The sequence below is a fragment of the Fopius arisanus genome, unplaced genomic scaffold, assembly GCF_000806365.1.
Source record: "Fopius arisanus strain USDA-PBARC FA_bdor unplaced genomic scaffold, ASM80636v1 scaffold00046, whole genome shotgun sequence".
NCBI classification, from domain to species: domain Eukaryota; kingdom Metazoa; phylum Arthropoda; class Insecta; order Hymenoptera; family Braconidae; genus Fopius; species Fopius arisanus.
In genome coordinates, this window is record NW_011887785.1 from 213,242 (window position 1) to 228,242 (window position 15,001).

Consider the following 15,001-nt stretch of genomic DNA (forward strand, 5'->3'; position numbering starts at 1 on the left):
TTTGGGACTGAAAACTAGAAAAAAAAACTTGAATTCATGGAAATCAGTAGAAAATTGATTTTAAAAATCGAGTCGATTGAAACCAGTGAAATTTCTTGGAATATATCTCCACTAGTATAAGAGATAATTAAATTTTATATAGAACCTTTTTTGTAGCTACGAATCCGCTCTACAAAAAAGGTTCAATAAAAAATCGTCGTATGTCCCTTAGATCTTGAGATTTTCTTAAAAAAAAGTGAGAACTCCAAAAATCGATTCGAATAATGGAAAATCCAAATTCAAAAACCGGAAGTACAATTGCCAAATGACTCCACCAGTAACTATCGACCCAAATCTGACGACTTCAGCCGTATTTCCGGTATCGTTCCAACAACTGGTGCTACGTAGTTAGGTGAGCATAAACCACATTGCCGTTATTCCGATAAATATTCCAGAAAAACGTACCAAACAATTGAAATAACTAGTGAAAATAATTGTGAAAATAACCCACCAACGATTGACTGGGTTTTTGGTTACAGATGGCAGGTTGACGAGAAAATATATGCGGATTATCGAAGAGACACCACCCATAATCTCTCTCGAAAAAAAGAAAGCCCCATGAGGTAGTCGACGCCACCCAGTCCGACCTAACAAAATCTATCAAAATAATAAAAAAAAATCAAAGCTAGAAAACCATAGATTAAAATCCCATGACAGCCGTCAATTGTATAACCAAATGCCATAATTTTATTATACAATTACGTTGGGACGTACGGTAATCCATAAGGAGAATTATGCGAATGTAAGTCGTATCGACCGCTCAAGGTTCACGAAATTATTTATTTCATTATTCGAAAATCAATGAAAAATCCTTCAAGCTATTTTTTAAACACAATATATTTATATGATCTTGTGGTTATTGATCGTGTCGGGTTAGTGATGACGTCATGCGATTTGATTGTTTATTTCGGGGGAGAATAGTGGAATTTTTTTATTTGAATTATTAAGGGTGTCTGGGGTATGCACGTCGCGTGGTGAAAAATCGTGCAGGATTGTTCATTTATTTGTTTTTTTTTATTTTTATTTTTTTCATGTGAGAGTCATTTGTGATTGGAATGGAATCGGGAAATTCTGGGGTTTTACACACTTGTGGAGAAAATCGTGGAAATTTAAAGAAAATTCTGGAAGAGTTGAAAAGAAAAATGAATTTTCCTTTTACATTTTTGAATCGAATTTAAAAAATCGAAAAGTTTAATGAAATCAAAAATAAATTCTCACGTCAAGTTTTAAAAATCGTGCAATTTGAAAAATTGAAGAAGAAATTGATTAAAAGAATTTCGAAAAATCCAGGAATTTTGTTCATTCAAAAAAAATCGTGCAATTTTGAAAGTCTGAAAATTAAAAGATACAATTGTTAAAAAAAAATCGTGCAATTTTGAAAAATTGAGGAGAAAATTCTCGCGGGACTGACACGTAAATTTTAATACAAATTCCAGAAAAATATGTAACGTCGAGGAATTGCCGATTTCGGTGTGAAAAATATTTTCTAAAAATAGAAAGTCGAGCGAGCATGACCGAAATACCCCGAGAGAGGGGAATCCCCCTTCCTCACGAGGCCTGTGGTGGGGTAATGGAGTTGAGCTATTGGTTGTGAGTGATTTTCCTAATTTTCCATTGGTCCTCTGGTGCATGGGGCTCCATCGGGGGCTGGGGGACGAGGAAATCACAGAAGGTGACTAGTCAGCAAAGACTTTAGCAACGAGGACTCCATTTTATCTGTATCGCCATTATTTTCCATCGCGTTATTCAACCAAGAGGTTTATCCTCAATAAATAATTCCACCGAAATAAAAAGAAGATAAACTAGTTTTCGAGTTCATTTATCTGCTTGAGCGAGAAATATCTCAGGATTAAATAACAGTAATGAAATCATTCTTTTCATCCATTGCACGATTTTTTTTTCACACATGATAGGTCGAGATAATTAACTAAATTTAAAAAAAATAAAGAGGACTTTCCTCTTTTTCCTTTGAGAATAAAAATAATAACTTTGGAGTTATTGAAGTAATTTGAGTAATTCGAGTAATTTTCCAAATTGTGAGAAATTGATTTCATGACAGGAAAATGGCGGACACCGTCTGTCTGATGGAGAATATTTTTTTTGTAATTTTTCTTAAAGTCAATTTTCTTCTTACAGATCGCAATGATTTTGCTCGATCGATTCGTCTAGACTGAATAAGAGTGAATTTGTTTTTGTTAAGATGGTAAGTTTATTTGTTAATTGAGTAATCGTGTGTGTGGTTAAGTGGATAGTTTTTTGTTTTTTTTCATTTTACTTGTGATTGGGAAATTATTCTGGGAAGACGCCCATGTGGTGGGAGTTGGGGAAAAAGATGGCGCCAGCTGTCGAGTTGTGGTTGTACGATGACCTCATGGATTTATGGTTTTAATTATAATCGGTTTTGTTTATTATTTAAATATTTAAATAATGAGACGATATTTATTTTTTTTAAATCCACTCAGGATTTTGGGAATTTTAAAATAAATTTATCTCATTCATGATTTAAAAAAAAAATTCATATGTTTAAACAATTCGTTGTATTATTGAAAATCAATGGAATTTCTTTGAAAGTCAATTACATAATTATATAATCCTTAATTTAATTTTAAAAAATTATGTTGTGGTTGAAGATATTTTAATATTCATAAATTTATTAATAATTAGAGAAGGATAAATTTAAATGAATAAATTTCGTGAATGGGAATGTTTTGGTAGCAATTCAGCTTTTCTCGTGGGATTATTCATTTTATCACGAGTTCACAGAAATCCATTCACTCGGTAATCATTTATTTATTCTCATTGCAGCCGCGCATTGACCCGTTGGCGTTGCTCAATTGCCTGAGCGTTTTATTGGGCCCAAGTGGTGACATCAAGGGAATCAAGGAAGTCGATCGTTTGGTCACACTCATGACTAAATTTTCCAAGAAGCTAGTGTCCAAATGCATCTACGTCCAGATACTCAAGACCACGAATCCAGATTTGCTTGATCAGTAAGTGATAATTATCCGATTTTTCTCATTTTTTTTTACAACCAGAAAAATTAATTCTGGAAAAAATTTAAAATTTTCATTTTTTAATTTTTCTAATTATCGATTTATCTCGTGAGGTATCGATTTGAGAGGGAAGTTGTCGGGGACTTTTTTAAGGGGAATAGAATTCCCAAGGAAAAAGGTGTCTTGGAATTTTTTCAGGAAGTCGATGGTTCTCGAGATATTCGGGATTTGGGAGCGGTGGAAATTCGAGTTTGAGAATTTTTGGTAATTGGTGGGGGTGGGTAATTAGTCCGGAATTTTTTTTTGGGTTCAATGGCATGTTGAGCCGTATCATTACCTTATCAGTGGGTTTGTGGTACGGGAAAAAATGTAAACATGCGAGATAAAATGGACTCTGAACCATTGGGCGACTCAACACAGGAGTCGAACTTACTGATATGTGTCCAACAGATAAAATCCAATTCTCTCCGTTAATTAAATAAATTACTCAACAATTTGCCTCAATACACATCAAAAATTAATTTTTGCATTATCTTAAATTATCTGTAATTACAGAATATTTTTTTTATATTTATATCTTATTTTATGCTTTAAAACTTTTGTTTTACTCCTCAATTAACAATTAAATATTTATTTAACCAAAGAATTATATTAAACAAATTGTAATTATTCCGAGAATTAGAGAACAAGACACAATTCGAAATAATTACTGCAACGTTAATGAAACAAATTGTTTCAAAAATTTATTGTCTCGAATATTTATAACGAATTGTTCTCCACAGATTTGATTCAGCCCCAGAATAAAAATCTGTCCTAAATTATTATAAATCAATTCCCCAAATTCTGAAGAGCTTCAAAATAATGTGTAATCCCTGAAATAATTCCTCAAAAATATTCAATACAGAATAGAAATTCTTCAGCTGTAGAGAGAATCGAAAGAAAAAAAAAATGGAAAAAAATCAATTGACCCATAAAAACAATTCCAGATTCATGAACACTGGGGGATGGGACCTGGTGCACGTATGGTTGACAGACGCGATATTCGCCCAGAATTGGGCGCTGATCCAAGAGCTACTGGAGCTCCTGCTGCTGTCACCAGTGAACATCCAACGACTGAAATCAAACAACAACCCAAAGCTGGTGAAAACGCTGTCAAAAGAGGAAAGCCACCAGGGCGTCCGACTGCTAGCCCTCCGCCTAGTAGACAAATGGTTAAAACTGGTGAAGGACTCAGTGCCACAGCAGCCAGAGACACCAAAGCCAGATGCCGACCTGGTGAAGACTCCAGAGATAACAACAGTCAAAGTACAGGATCTAAACCCAAAGGAATCACAAGATCAGCAATTTGTCGATAAGAATTCCATGATCCATATCCAACCTGTTCAATTAGAAATAGTTAATAAAACACTTCCAGGGCAGACGCAGCCAACGCAAATAAAGAAACAATCGTTTGTACTTGTTTCGAGTGTAGGACAGAGCTCACAGCAGTTATCACAACAGAGTGCATCCCAAGGTGCATCAGCTGTGCCTGTTTATAAAATAACAATACGAGATGGTAAACAAGTATTGACGAGAGTTGGTCCTGACGCTGAGAGTATACCTGTTTGCGATAGCCCTAGTAATGTAGAGTGTACTGATAATGGGGGTAATGATAATGACAAGGTAGAGGGTAATGATGATGGAATTAAAGCTGATAACAGTGTTGAATTATCTGGTGAAGTGAATGACATATTAATTAGCTTTAAGGAAGATGTGATTGATGTCAAAGATTGTAGTGATAGTAAGTCAAATGACAAGGAGAACAGGGATTCACCCAAGAAGGAGGAGAAAATTGTTGAGAAGAAGAGCAGTCACAGCTCGAAGAGGAGCCACAGCTCAAGCTCGAGGAGTTCACACAGATCGACCTCGTCACACCGTGGTAGCAGCTCCAAGAGCAGCTCCAGCAAGTCTTCCAGGGATAAGGACAGGCACAGACACTCCAGCAGCTCCAGGGGTAAATCCGAGAGGGACAGGGAGAGAGAGAAGGAGAAATTGAAGAAGGATCAAGCGGAGAAGGACAAGGCAACGCTTGAGAAGGTCCAGGGACAGTCACTCAGCACGAAATTTGGAAAAATACCGAAGAAAAAAGTTGAGGAGGAGAAGGCTGATGGTTCTGTTAGAAAATCATCGACTGACTCCAGGGACAGCTCCAAGGAGAACAAGGATAAGACTGATCCTAAAAAGGAGGCCATTCAGGGGGTTCTTGAGAAAAAAAATATATCAATTTCGATTGAAAATAGGAAGAACTCTCAGGACACGTCCAGGCCCAAAACTGTCAAGACTTTTAATTCGAAATTTAGGTCGACTGGGCTGGAGGAAGAGATCAAGCTGCCACCACCTAGGTCGGGGGTGAAGAAAAATACCGGATCCAGTGGGAATAATGAGAAGGTAACCACTCCTTTTCCCATTGGGAGGAAGAGATCTTCGCCTTTGAGGGAGTCTGGTGTTTCTGATAAAAAGCCCAAACTCTCTATTGATGGCACTCTGCCTGGTATGGGGGAGGAAAAGAAGGGAGCTATCAAGCTTATCCCAGCTAAACCAAAACGTAAGTTATTATCAGTCAATTATATTTTTTATTATCCATTATTATTAATTTCGTCAATATATCTTACATTTTTTAATTTTTTTATTGTCTTGATTAATCAATTCTCTGATTTTTCTCATTATTTCTCTTCTAATATTTTCATTGGCAGTTTCATGTCTCGCTATTCTGTATTTTATTAGTTATTTGTATTTTTTATTATCGATTTTTCCATTTTTTACAATCGTTTCTTTTTTTTTCTGAACTATTTTGAGTTTTTGTTAGAGAAAATTTGAGATCTGAAAGACAAATTTGTTTATTAAAATTATTTTCTGATGAATGGATTATTCTGAATTGTTTTTATAAGTTTTTAATGAACTTTATGGTTTTTACAGTGAAACATTGTCGTCGTTACGTATTCTCCAGAATTAATCAAGACTTAATGATTTTTCAGTGATTAATTGGAGATTGAGTTTACAGATGAAGGAGTGGAGACACCTCCCCTGGACCTTCGCATCCCCATCCTTTATACCCCCATTTAATTAACAATAAATAATTACCTCTTAGATATCAGGTGCGTCCCCTGGAGATCCAGAAATGCCTCGTCATCAGGTAAATTATCAAAATAACTGGGAAAAACGTGGGAAAGTGCTGTGAAATGCAATAATGCAATTATATTAATCCAGTAATTCATATGAACAATTAAAGTAAGTGAACAATCAAAATCTGTGCGACGTCGAGCCTTCGATAAGGATTTATTTATTTCGTCGTTGGGTAAGGCAATCCTATTCGTTTATCAAAAATACAAAATTTCTCATTTTCTTTTGTACATGTACATTCTCATGCCTGTATATACGTGTAGTATTTACATAGGTGTGAAAAAAAAAATTATGAGGTAAACCAATAAATTTTATCATAAAAGTATAAAAAAAATAGTTGAACTTGAGTTCCTGAATTCATTCGATTCGTCAGTGGATTATTTTTTCGATAAATCCGATGGTTATTTCAATTGTTCAGTAATTTCATTATTTTTTTTTCAATAATTTAACCCATGCTCCTGTGAAATTCACGTCATTCGCGCGAATTTAGCTGGAGCCATCGATTATCGATTAAAATCAATTGACAATTTTCTAAAATCGATCTCCAAATCTCTATATTCATTTTCACTTTCATTATCTTTAAAAAATTTATAATCAATCGATAGAATACTGGAGTTAATGCAAAAAATAGAAAATACTAATCGATAAATAATTAATGGGCGATAACATAAATTATAAAATTGAAATATTAAATTCGCACGAATGACTCCCTGAGCAGTGAAAATACCTGAAAAAGAATGAACGATTCCTTGGAGATTGCTGGGTCATCATCACCTGGAGAAGTCATCGGGGAGGACAAGGGGACATCCAGGAGGTACCACCAAGTAGTAGAGATTCGTTAAAATTTCAAAGAGAAAATCAATTCCACAAAACTGAAATATCAGCTCAACCCCTTGACAATCAATTAATCAATTTCCAATACAAAATCAATCAAGATGATAAAAAATTTTCTACAATAAAATCCCAGGATGTTATCCCCTGGTAATTAAATAAATTAATCATCTGGAGTTGTCACCTGGAGCGATGGCCTCTTCTGGGAGGAAAAGTCCACGAATTTTCCTGCAATTTATCTATAAATATCTGGATTACGTCACACATGGCAATAAAAATGTAATTCGTGGTATCGATTGATAATTGATATTGTTTATGCAATAAAAGCGACGACAATTGATAATTAATCGGCAATAAAATTCATCCCCAACTCCTTTTTCCTGATTTTATTCCAGAGGGTGTGATAATTTCCATTAATCTGGGGTTTTTCATCCCTGGGGTTTGTTTTATCACTTGAATATTTATTGTTTATTGCAGATATCGTTGTTTATACGCGGGAGAATGTAACGATGACAATGTTTCATTATTTGAGGAATTATATCGAGTTTTTTTTTGAAAATTAAAATGATGGTATGTTGTAGCGATGGTTCTCCAGGAGAGCGATATGTTCATGGATGCATTGACGGCCTCAACCAAGAGCAAAGAGCCCAGGAAGAGGAAGAGGAGGAGTTCTCTGTCGAAGGATGATAAAGCTGATGGGAAGAAAGAGGGGATGGAGACCAAGGAGACGACACCACCACCTTCTTCACCACCTGTCGACGAGAGATCGCCCATTTCCATTAAACCTGATTTCAAGGTAATTTTTCGGTCAGGGGAACGTCACAGAAAAATTTCGTGTGAACATTTTCTGTAGAGAAAATCCAGAGCTACAAAAAAGGTTTTCACGAAATTTTTTATATCTCTGTTAGATTTAGAGATATTCGCCGGAAAGGAATGGTAAAATTGGGTTGTCAGGGGGTGAGTGAGATCTCCAGCAGTTGGTGAGGAATTTTTTTTTTTTTTGGTTTCAGTTTTATCAGGACACGTTGGAAACTGACGAGGATAAGGCCCTGAAGCAGGAGCAGAGCGATAAAGAGGAGGCGGAGAGCCGTGAGAATCGTGAGGGCCTCGAGGATGACGAGGGTAGCAGAACCCCAACGAATTCCGAGGACAACGATGAGCCAAAAGGTCCAGCATCACCTGACGACTCGTCCGACCTGAAAGAGCCGTCAAGCCCCAATCCCGAGATTCGATACGTCGACGGTCTCCGTAGTGTTCTCCTCCTGCAGAAGAGAAAGGGCCCGAAGAAGTCCCTGAAGTGGAAAGAGGAACTCGAATCCGTGAGATTCTTCGAGCTAGACGAGACAGAGCGAGTGAATGTCACGAAAACCTTCACCGATATGAAGCAGATGGAGAAACAGGGGGAGAGAGAGGCCTTCCAGATGGCGAGAAAGCTCAACACCGAGGACGTCATGGGGGAGAAGACGAAATGGCGAATGCTCATCCCCATAGATCTACCACCACCACTGGTGGAGCCTGGAAAAGAATCCAAGGAGAAGGACGTGCAGTACGCCAGAGAGAAAGGAATTCTCCAGGCACTCTACTTCAATCGTGGAATGATACCTGATTCAGCAGCTGAACCTGACGAAGAGAGACACCACATTCTCGTCGATCCCAAGATCATTCCCCTGGACGATTTAACTGGAAATAAAGAGAGTGAGAAAGACTTCTCCATGACACCCTGGCCTGAGCCAAAACCATCGCTGGTACCACCTGCACCAGTTATCCCCAATGTCTATCATCAGGGATTTCCACCCCAGGGAGTGGTCCATCCTCAGGGAATTCAGGGGATTCCCATGAGCATTCAACCACCTGGAATGATTCCCATGAATCATATGGTCCAGGAGGTGGGGGCTGGAGGATGGAGAACTGGTGATGGAAAAGTTGTGGTGCCTGATGTTAATATGGGAATTAATAATATGACGAATATCACAGGTTTTCCACCGCCTAATATGATGCCACCACCGGGGATTTATAATCATCAGGGGCATCATCCGGGGCATCAGGGGCCTGAGGGATTTCCAGGGATGATGATGGATGAGGGATTTGGTCATATGCAGGGTAATTTTCAGGGGCCTGCGATGTTTGGACCTGGACACAATTTTCAGGGACCACCTCCACGGCCTGGAATGAGGGGAAGAGGGGGACCTGGGTGGTTTAGAGGGGGACCTATGAGAGGTGGGTGGCCTGGGAGGGGTAACTGGAGAGGGGGTAAACAGCCACCTGTTTGCAGGCAATTTACGAAGAATGGGTACTGCAGGGTTGGGGATAAGTGTCAGTATCTACATCCTGGGGTCAATTGTCCACCGTTTTGAGGGAGTGGGGGGCGGTGGGTGGTATGAAACCACTGGGTTGTTTTTTTTTTCTGGTTGCGACAGGGGATATCTTCGGATCCGGGGGAGATAACGATTTTTATGTGGGGAGGTGTTTTGTCCGGAGTGGGAAGAGCTACAAAAAAGGTTCTCGGAAAATTTCTGTGGAAATTACAGCTTTTGAGATATCTGGGGAGATGGGGAGAGTGCTTTCGGAGATTGAAAATTTTTTTCATGGAGGGAGGGACCGGAAGGAGGGGGAGATACAGAAATTTTTGTGGGAGCTTTTTTGTAGTGCGAGAGAAGGGCTTGAAAAGATGTTATATTGAAATTATCGGTAGATTTCGCGGTTTTGGAGATATCGGCCTGTTACCCCGGTGAGAGTTGAGCTCTTCAGGTTGATTATTGTGCAATCAGGTGGATGATTATGGAGATAACGCGTTCTGTGATAGACTATTGGCCTCGCCTGGTTTTACTGCCTCCCAGAGAGATGTTTTTGGTAAACATCGTTCCATGCACTAGTTTTAATGGGTGTAAATATGATGTACATAGGATTTTTCCTAATAGGTAAATAGGTACGAGACGTTTATCAGAGTCTACTTCCATGAGACTGTTATTTTAGGGATTAGATAACACCGAATGGAATTGTAAAGCTTTCAATATTAATTTCGCTAATTAATGCCATGAAGTGGTTGTAATATTACCCAATAATTTATTCTTATCATGATAAACATTGATTTATTGATGTAGTGATTTGTAACTTATGGATGTATAGTTTGTGGTAAATCTTGCGTAGGGAAAATTTATTACACCACTCGATTAATATCGAGATTAAACCTAAGGTACATTATGTTGTTGATAGACGACAATGCTTGATTGAGAAAATACATTGATAATTATTTTTCAAGTGACTCTACTTTTTTACAGCAATAAACCTATCATTTATATTTATACTTTTACATTTTATTTCGATACTCAATATTACCTCGTATTTTCATTCTCTTTCCCAGAAATTTATCTTAAAAATAAAATAAAAATTTCTGCTCTATACATAAAAATCAAAATTGAGTCTTTTAACAGAAATTTTTGCAATAAAAAATTGATAAACGCTTTTTTTTTTTATTAAAAATTGATTTTGGGGTCTGAAAGGGTTTTTTTTTTAGTTTAAAATGTCTGGTATTGGTAGAAAGGGAAGCGATGAATTTTCGAAGTCTTCAGAAAGGTCTGAACCTGCGTTGATGGGATTGATGTCTTCCACTGTACCTGTCATTCTTTTCAGACCTCTCGTTGTTTCTCCTGTCGTAGTCTCTTCGTCTACCCTGTCTCCAGTCGAACTGGGGTCTCCTGGGTTTATTGTACCAGGGATCGACGATCGGGGGCTTCTGCCTCTCTGTCTCCACGAATTTTACAAAATCAGGATCATCATCGGTGAATCGATTCTTGAATTCCTCCTCGCAGCTCTCCAGGAAGTTCTGCTGCTCCTCCGACAGAAATTGCTTTCCCATTTTCAAATTAATCAATTCCTAAAATTATTAACAATTTTTTATTACAATTACTGAATATTATAAACCAGTGGAAAAATTAATTAGTAAAAAAATTATCAGTAAAATTATTCGTGATCAGTAGATTTTATTGAAGTGGGTAATTTTTTTTTAATGGATGAATGAATAAATGAGAAAAATAAACAAGTAGACAAATAAACAAATAAACAAATAATGCACCAAGGTGTCTTTTTTCGAGTGCGAAAAGAAAGAAAGATAATTAATTATTTTTTAGTATGTATTAAGGACATGTTTAAATGGATTCAAAGGACATGAATATTTGGGAAAAGATATATTTTTTCTCGATGACAAAACAAACCTTAATTGTTCCACTTTATGGGCTTCAGTAATTCCAATAATAATTCCAATAAATAACGAATTGGCGGCCATTGAAAAAACGACTCGTGTAACATCGAGCATCATCGACAACGTTCGGACGATTCGGCGCCATTATCTTCCCATTCGGTTTTATTCGTCGGTAGTTCGTAGTTAGCAGTAGGATAACAAGAAAGAGGAATCAAAAAATTTTTCTCCACTTCAGTCTGCCATTTTAGAACAAATCAGCGGTACATGGACTGCGAGCTTTAGTTGTTTTTTTAAAATTCTAATAAATAAATAAAAAACAGTTGTTTTGATTATTCCAGGGTGTCAGGTGGCAGAAGATAATAAAAAAGGCTCGTGAAGAATTATTTTGAGGAAGGATGAAACTACCAAGTGCTGCGATTTTTCTATCGGCAGTTCTTCTGGTCTCGGGTAAATTATTTATTTTTTCATTTGTTGCTTTGTCGGTGGATCGATTCCATCGCCATGGAAAATGGCGTGAAACAAAATTGAAGGTTAATTTGTGACAATGACATGGCGATTATTATTCGAATTATTTCAGGGTAATTTCTGCGGATTTTTGGATTTGGATTTTTTGGGGATCGGGTTAGTTTTTTCTTCTTTTCTTTTTTGTGCAAAATTTTAAATGGCTCTGGTGATTGGTGATGAATCACTCGGTGATATTCGTCGACGCATTTGTGGGGATGAATGCTAGGAGTGGAGAGATAATTTTGCGATAATGGATTCTCGGGAATCTACGCGGATGCCAGAATTTCCGGTGATGTTGAGAGTTTTGAAGATTTCTCAGGGAAATTGCAGTGATTTTTTACGTGTGGAATGCGGATAATTGGCGTGTGGAGATGAGGAAAATTGTGGATTTTTTTATTCAAATTTTATTGAAATTTTTGCTCTCAGAATATTCGATATATCATTTTTATTATAATTACAATTGATCCGACAGAGTTCACTCCAAAGATTAATCCATAATTTATTCCCCCAGAAGAATTAATTAATCAATTAATTAGTAAGTGAAGAAAAACGAGTCGATTCTAAAAATCGAGAGATTTTCCGTGAATACCTCTGAATCCCAGAAAGATAGCGACATTTTCATAAAGACTTTTTTTGTAGAGCGAAACGAGATCTACAAAAAAGGTCCCAACGAAAATTCCCGGATATCCCCAAAAACCTGAGAAACTCCCTGAATCTCTTCTGACTAAAAAACCAGTGATTAAAATGTTTAAACAATTGGCTTCTCGCCGCCTAAAAAAATGCCGAATGATTCCAGGTGATGTCCAGGATGAGAAACTACCGGAACCAACGAGTGCCCCTAACACGACGTCTACAGAGAAATCAACAACGGCAAAACCTACGACAACACCAAAACCCACAACAACACCAAAACCCATAACCCCACCTTCACCAACAACAAAAGCTCCTAATACAACAACAATTACTCCTGATACGACAACAATTGCCCCAACAACACTAGCACCTATTACAACAGTAGCTCCAGTTACAACACCAGCTACAAATACAACCACAACAGCAGCTCCACCGACTCCAGTACCAGATGCTAAACCTGGAAAATGGTCGGTCAATGGAACCAATACGACGTGCATTATTCTGCGAATGGCTTTGCAGTTCAACGTTACGTATCTCAATACTGATAACAAGGTAAATACGAGACTCGCTCCGATACGGAACAAAGTGCTGCATTTCAGATTTTTCAGTGCTGATAACAATCCTTTGTTTAGCAGTATTTTATTATCGAAATTAGTGAAGTGTTTACATTATATTATCGAACTCCAGGGCTCTTTGATCCTTGATATTTAGTAGAACGGGTGTTTTAATTTTTCGTAATGATTTTTTACAGCTGAAAATTGTTATTATTAATTTATTAATTTAATTAATTATTAGTTGTTATTATTAATTTTTTCTGGTGTTTTTCAAGGGATTTTAATTGTAATTAACGATTCTGGGGAATCTGGGGAATTAATTGGCTGTGAATTAATGAAATTTTATTTATTTATTTTATTTATATTTATTCTATTTTTTTATTTTCTCATTTTTCCATCGTAATTTTGGATAAAATGAATTCTATGATTTATCCCGTGTGTTTTTCACCGGTTAAAAATTCTTTTGATAAATTTTAATTAATCGAGTCTACAATTAATCAATTAAGTAATCAGTTAGACAATTAAAAATGTCAATTTTTATGGACTCTAATTAGTTGATTGTTGAAATGATTTTAGACTGTTCACGAATTGATAACAGTACCAAGTGATAATACAACGACAAATGCAACTGGAGTCTGTGGGGAGAAGGAGCAGGTGATAAACATCCAGTGGACGCCCTCAGGAGCTGATTCCAATGACTCGGTGGTCATGCACTTTGTAAAGAGTGACGCTAAATCATATACTCTCCATCATATCGAGGTGTACATCACCCCCAAGCAGCTTCCTAACATCAGAAGCAGTAATTTATTTATTTATTTAAAAATCAGCCCTCGATTCGAAGAATTCTATCAATTTTTTCGCTCCATGAGAATTAAATTCCCTTCAATCATTGCAAAAAAATAAATAAACATTATATATATATATTATATATAATTATAAATGATATAGATTAGTTTACAGAAAAAAAATCGTGGATATTGATTTTTTAGAATGAGATGAGGGAATAATTCATGGAATTGAAATAGAATTTTCGGTTTTTCGATTATTTAATTAATAATTATTAATTCCAGATGGAACTGTGATGATGATTCATAACGCCAGTGAGGACAAAACGTCAGTAGGCAATTCTTACAGGTGCATGAGACCCCAGGAATTGAAAATGACGACAAATGCAGAAAATGCAACAGCAGTTGCTTTGATTTCTGAGCTGCAGTTCCAGGCATTCAGGGCTGATAAGTCACAGTCATTTGGATATGGTGAGAGATTTATTCAATCCTAAAAAACCTTTGATAATATAATTAATAACAATACGATTTTAGATGAAAAATTGAATCACCACTCGTTTAATTGAGAATCGACGTTGTAAATTGTTCTAAAATTGAACTAATGCTGGAATTTTGACTTTTAGCTGAGGACTGCACCTTGGAAACTCAAGACGTCGTGCCAATAGCTGTTGGCTGTGCCCTGATAGCCCTCGTGGGGATCGTATTAGTAGCTTACCTCGTGGGACGCAGGCGAAATCAGCCACGTGGCTACGTTAGCATGTAAAATTAATTAAAGCCTACCAATGAGAGCCTCCAATTGAATCAGCAAAACAGTTAAGCAGCTCCCACTATTCTCTAAGTACCATTAATCCTTTATTTTTCCCCTACCATTGGCCTTTTACCCCTTGAAAGTTCGTGAGAATTAATTATCCCCAAGGGCATACTGTAGAACTTTGTATGAGAAATTTTTTAATCTACAATCTCATTGCTATCCTCGGTACATCGGTCATTTATTTACTCGACTTATGTACGCGAGATGTCGGTTATATATGATCTGGAGAAATCATGAATCTACATTGATATTTTTTATTGTTTATTCCAGAATTTAAATGAGAATCATGTGTATTGAATTTACATCTGTATGAAATTATATGTTTTGTGATTATTTTTTTGTACTGTTTATGATCCTGTCCAAATTTATGTCTTTTTTTTGTTCAAGTAGTTTAGATTATTGAAAGTAAAATTGAATAAACGTCATGAAAATAAGAATTTGTCGTTCTCGGTGATTCATTCACGCGGGAATTTTTTTTATTTCAAATTTGATAA

The 15,001-nt window shown here is 36.6% G+C and overlaps 3 protein-coding genes across 6 annotated transcripts; 2 read left to right on the forward strand and 1 right to left on the reverse strand.

Annotated features, from left to right (window-relative positions):
* Window positions 1-328: 328 nt before the first annotated feature.
* Window positions 329-10,280, forward strand: LOC105267331 (serine/threonine-protein phosphatase 1 regulatory subunit 10). 3 transcript variants are annotated; one of them, XM_011306112.1, is made up of 8 exons: window positions 329-391; window positions 519-781; window positions 1,476-1,898; window positions 2,176-2,242; window positions 2,845-3,029; window positions 4,019-5,616; window positions 7,604-7,818; window positions 8,033-10,280. In XM_011306112.1, the coding sequence occupies exons 4-8, from the start codon at window positions 2,240-2,242 to the stop codon at window positions 9,374-9,376; spliced, it is 3,345 nt and encodes a 1,114-aa protein (XP_011304414.1). In that variant the 5' UTR covers window positions 329-391; window positions 519-781; window positions 1,476-1,898; window positions 2,176-2,239; the 3' UTR covers window positions 9,377-10,280. The 3 variants fall into 3 exon arrangements, with proteins under 3 accessions (XP_011304414.1, XP_011304416.1, XP_011304415.1); XM_011306113.1 differs by having other exon boundaries at window positions 377-440; XM_011306114.1 differs by lacking the exon at window positions 1,476-1,898.
* Window positions 10,281-10,495: 215 nt separating this feature from the next.
* Window positions 10,496-11,335, reverse strand: LOC105267332 (RNMT-activating mini protein). The gene is made up of 2 exons (XM_011306116.1): window positions 11,234-11,335; window positions 10,496-10,896 (listed from the first exon to the last, which is right to left on the reverse strand). Exon 2 carries the CDS (start codon window positions 10,876-10,878, stop codon window positions 10,588-10,590), a length of 291 nt encoding a protein of 96 aa, XP_011304418.1. The 5' UTR covers window positions 10,879-10,896; window positions 11,234-11,335; the 3' UTR covers window positions 10,496-10,587.
* Window positions 11,336-11,388: 53 nt separating this feature from the next.
* On the forward strand, window positions 11,389-14,840 carry LOC105267333 (lysosome-associated membrane glycoprotein 1). Of its 2 annotated transcripts, XM_011306118.1 has the most exons (6): window positions 11,389-11,480; window positions 11,559-11,667; window positions 12,521-12,909; window positions 13,488-13,710; window positions 13,982-14,167; window positions 14,320-14,840. In XM_011306118.1, exons 2-6 carry the CDS (start codon window positions 11,616-11,618, stop codon window positions 14,457-14,459), a joined length of 990 nt encoding a protein of 329 aa, XP_011304420.1. In that variant the 5' UTR covers window positions 11,389-11,480; window positions 11,559-11,615; the 3' UTR covers window positions 14,460-14,840. The 2 variants fall into 2 exon arrangements, with proteins under 2 accessions (XP_011304420.1, XP_011304419.1); XM_011306117.1 differs by having other exon boundaries at window positions 11,444-11,667.
* The last annotated feature ends 161 nt before the right edge of the window (window positions 14,841-15,001 follow it).

Bases quoted from the DNA above. Each gene is read 5' to 3' on its own strand.
- LOC105267331 (XM_011306112.1), top strand. The intron at 5,617-7,603 runs GTAAGTTATTAT...GGTATGTTGTAG, and splicing joins TATCCCAGCTAAACCAAAAC to CGATGGTTCTCCAGGAGAGC. The intron at 7,819-8,032 runs GTAATTTTTCGG...TTTTGGTTTCAG, and splicing joins CCATTAAACCTGATTTCAAG to TTTTATCAGGACACGTTGGA.
- LOC105267332 (XM_011306116.1), bottom strand. From the start codon at position 10,878: ATGGGAAAGCAATTTCTGTCGGAGGAGCAGCAGAACTTCCTGGAGAGC.
- LOC105267333 (XM_011306118.1), top strand. From the start codon at position 11,616: ATGAAACTACCAAGTGCTGCGATTTTTCTATCGGCAGTTCTTCTGGTC. The intron at 11,668-12,520 runs GTAAATTATTTA...GAATGATTCCAG, and splicing joins GGCAGTTCTTCTGGTCTCGG to GTGATGTCCAGGATGAGAAA. The intron at 12,910-13,487 runs GTAAATACGAGA...AAATGATTTTAG, and splicing joins ATCTCAATACTGATAACAAG to ACTGTTCACGAATTGATAAC.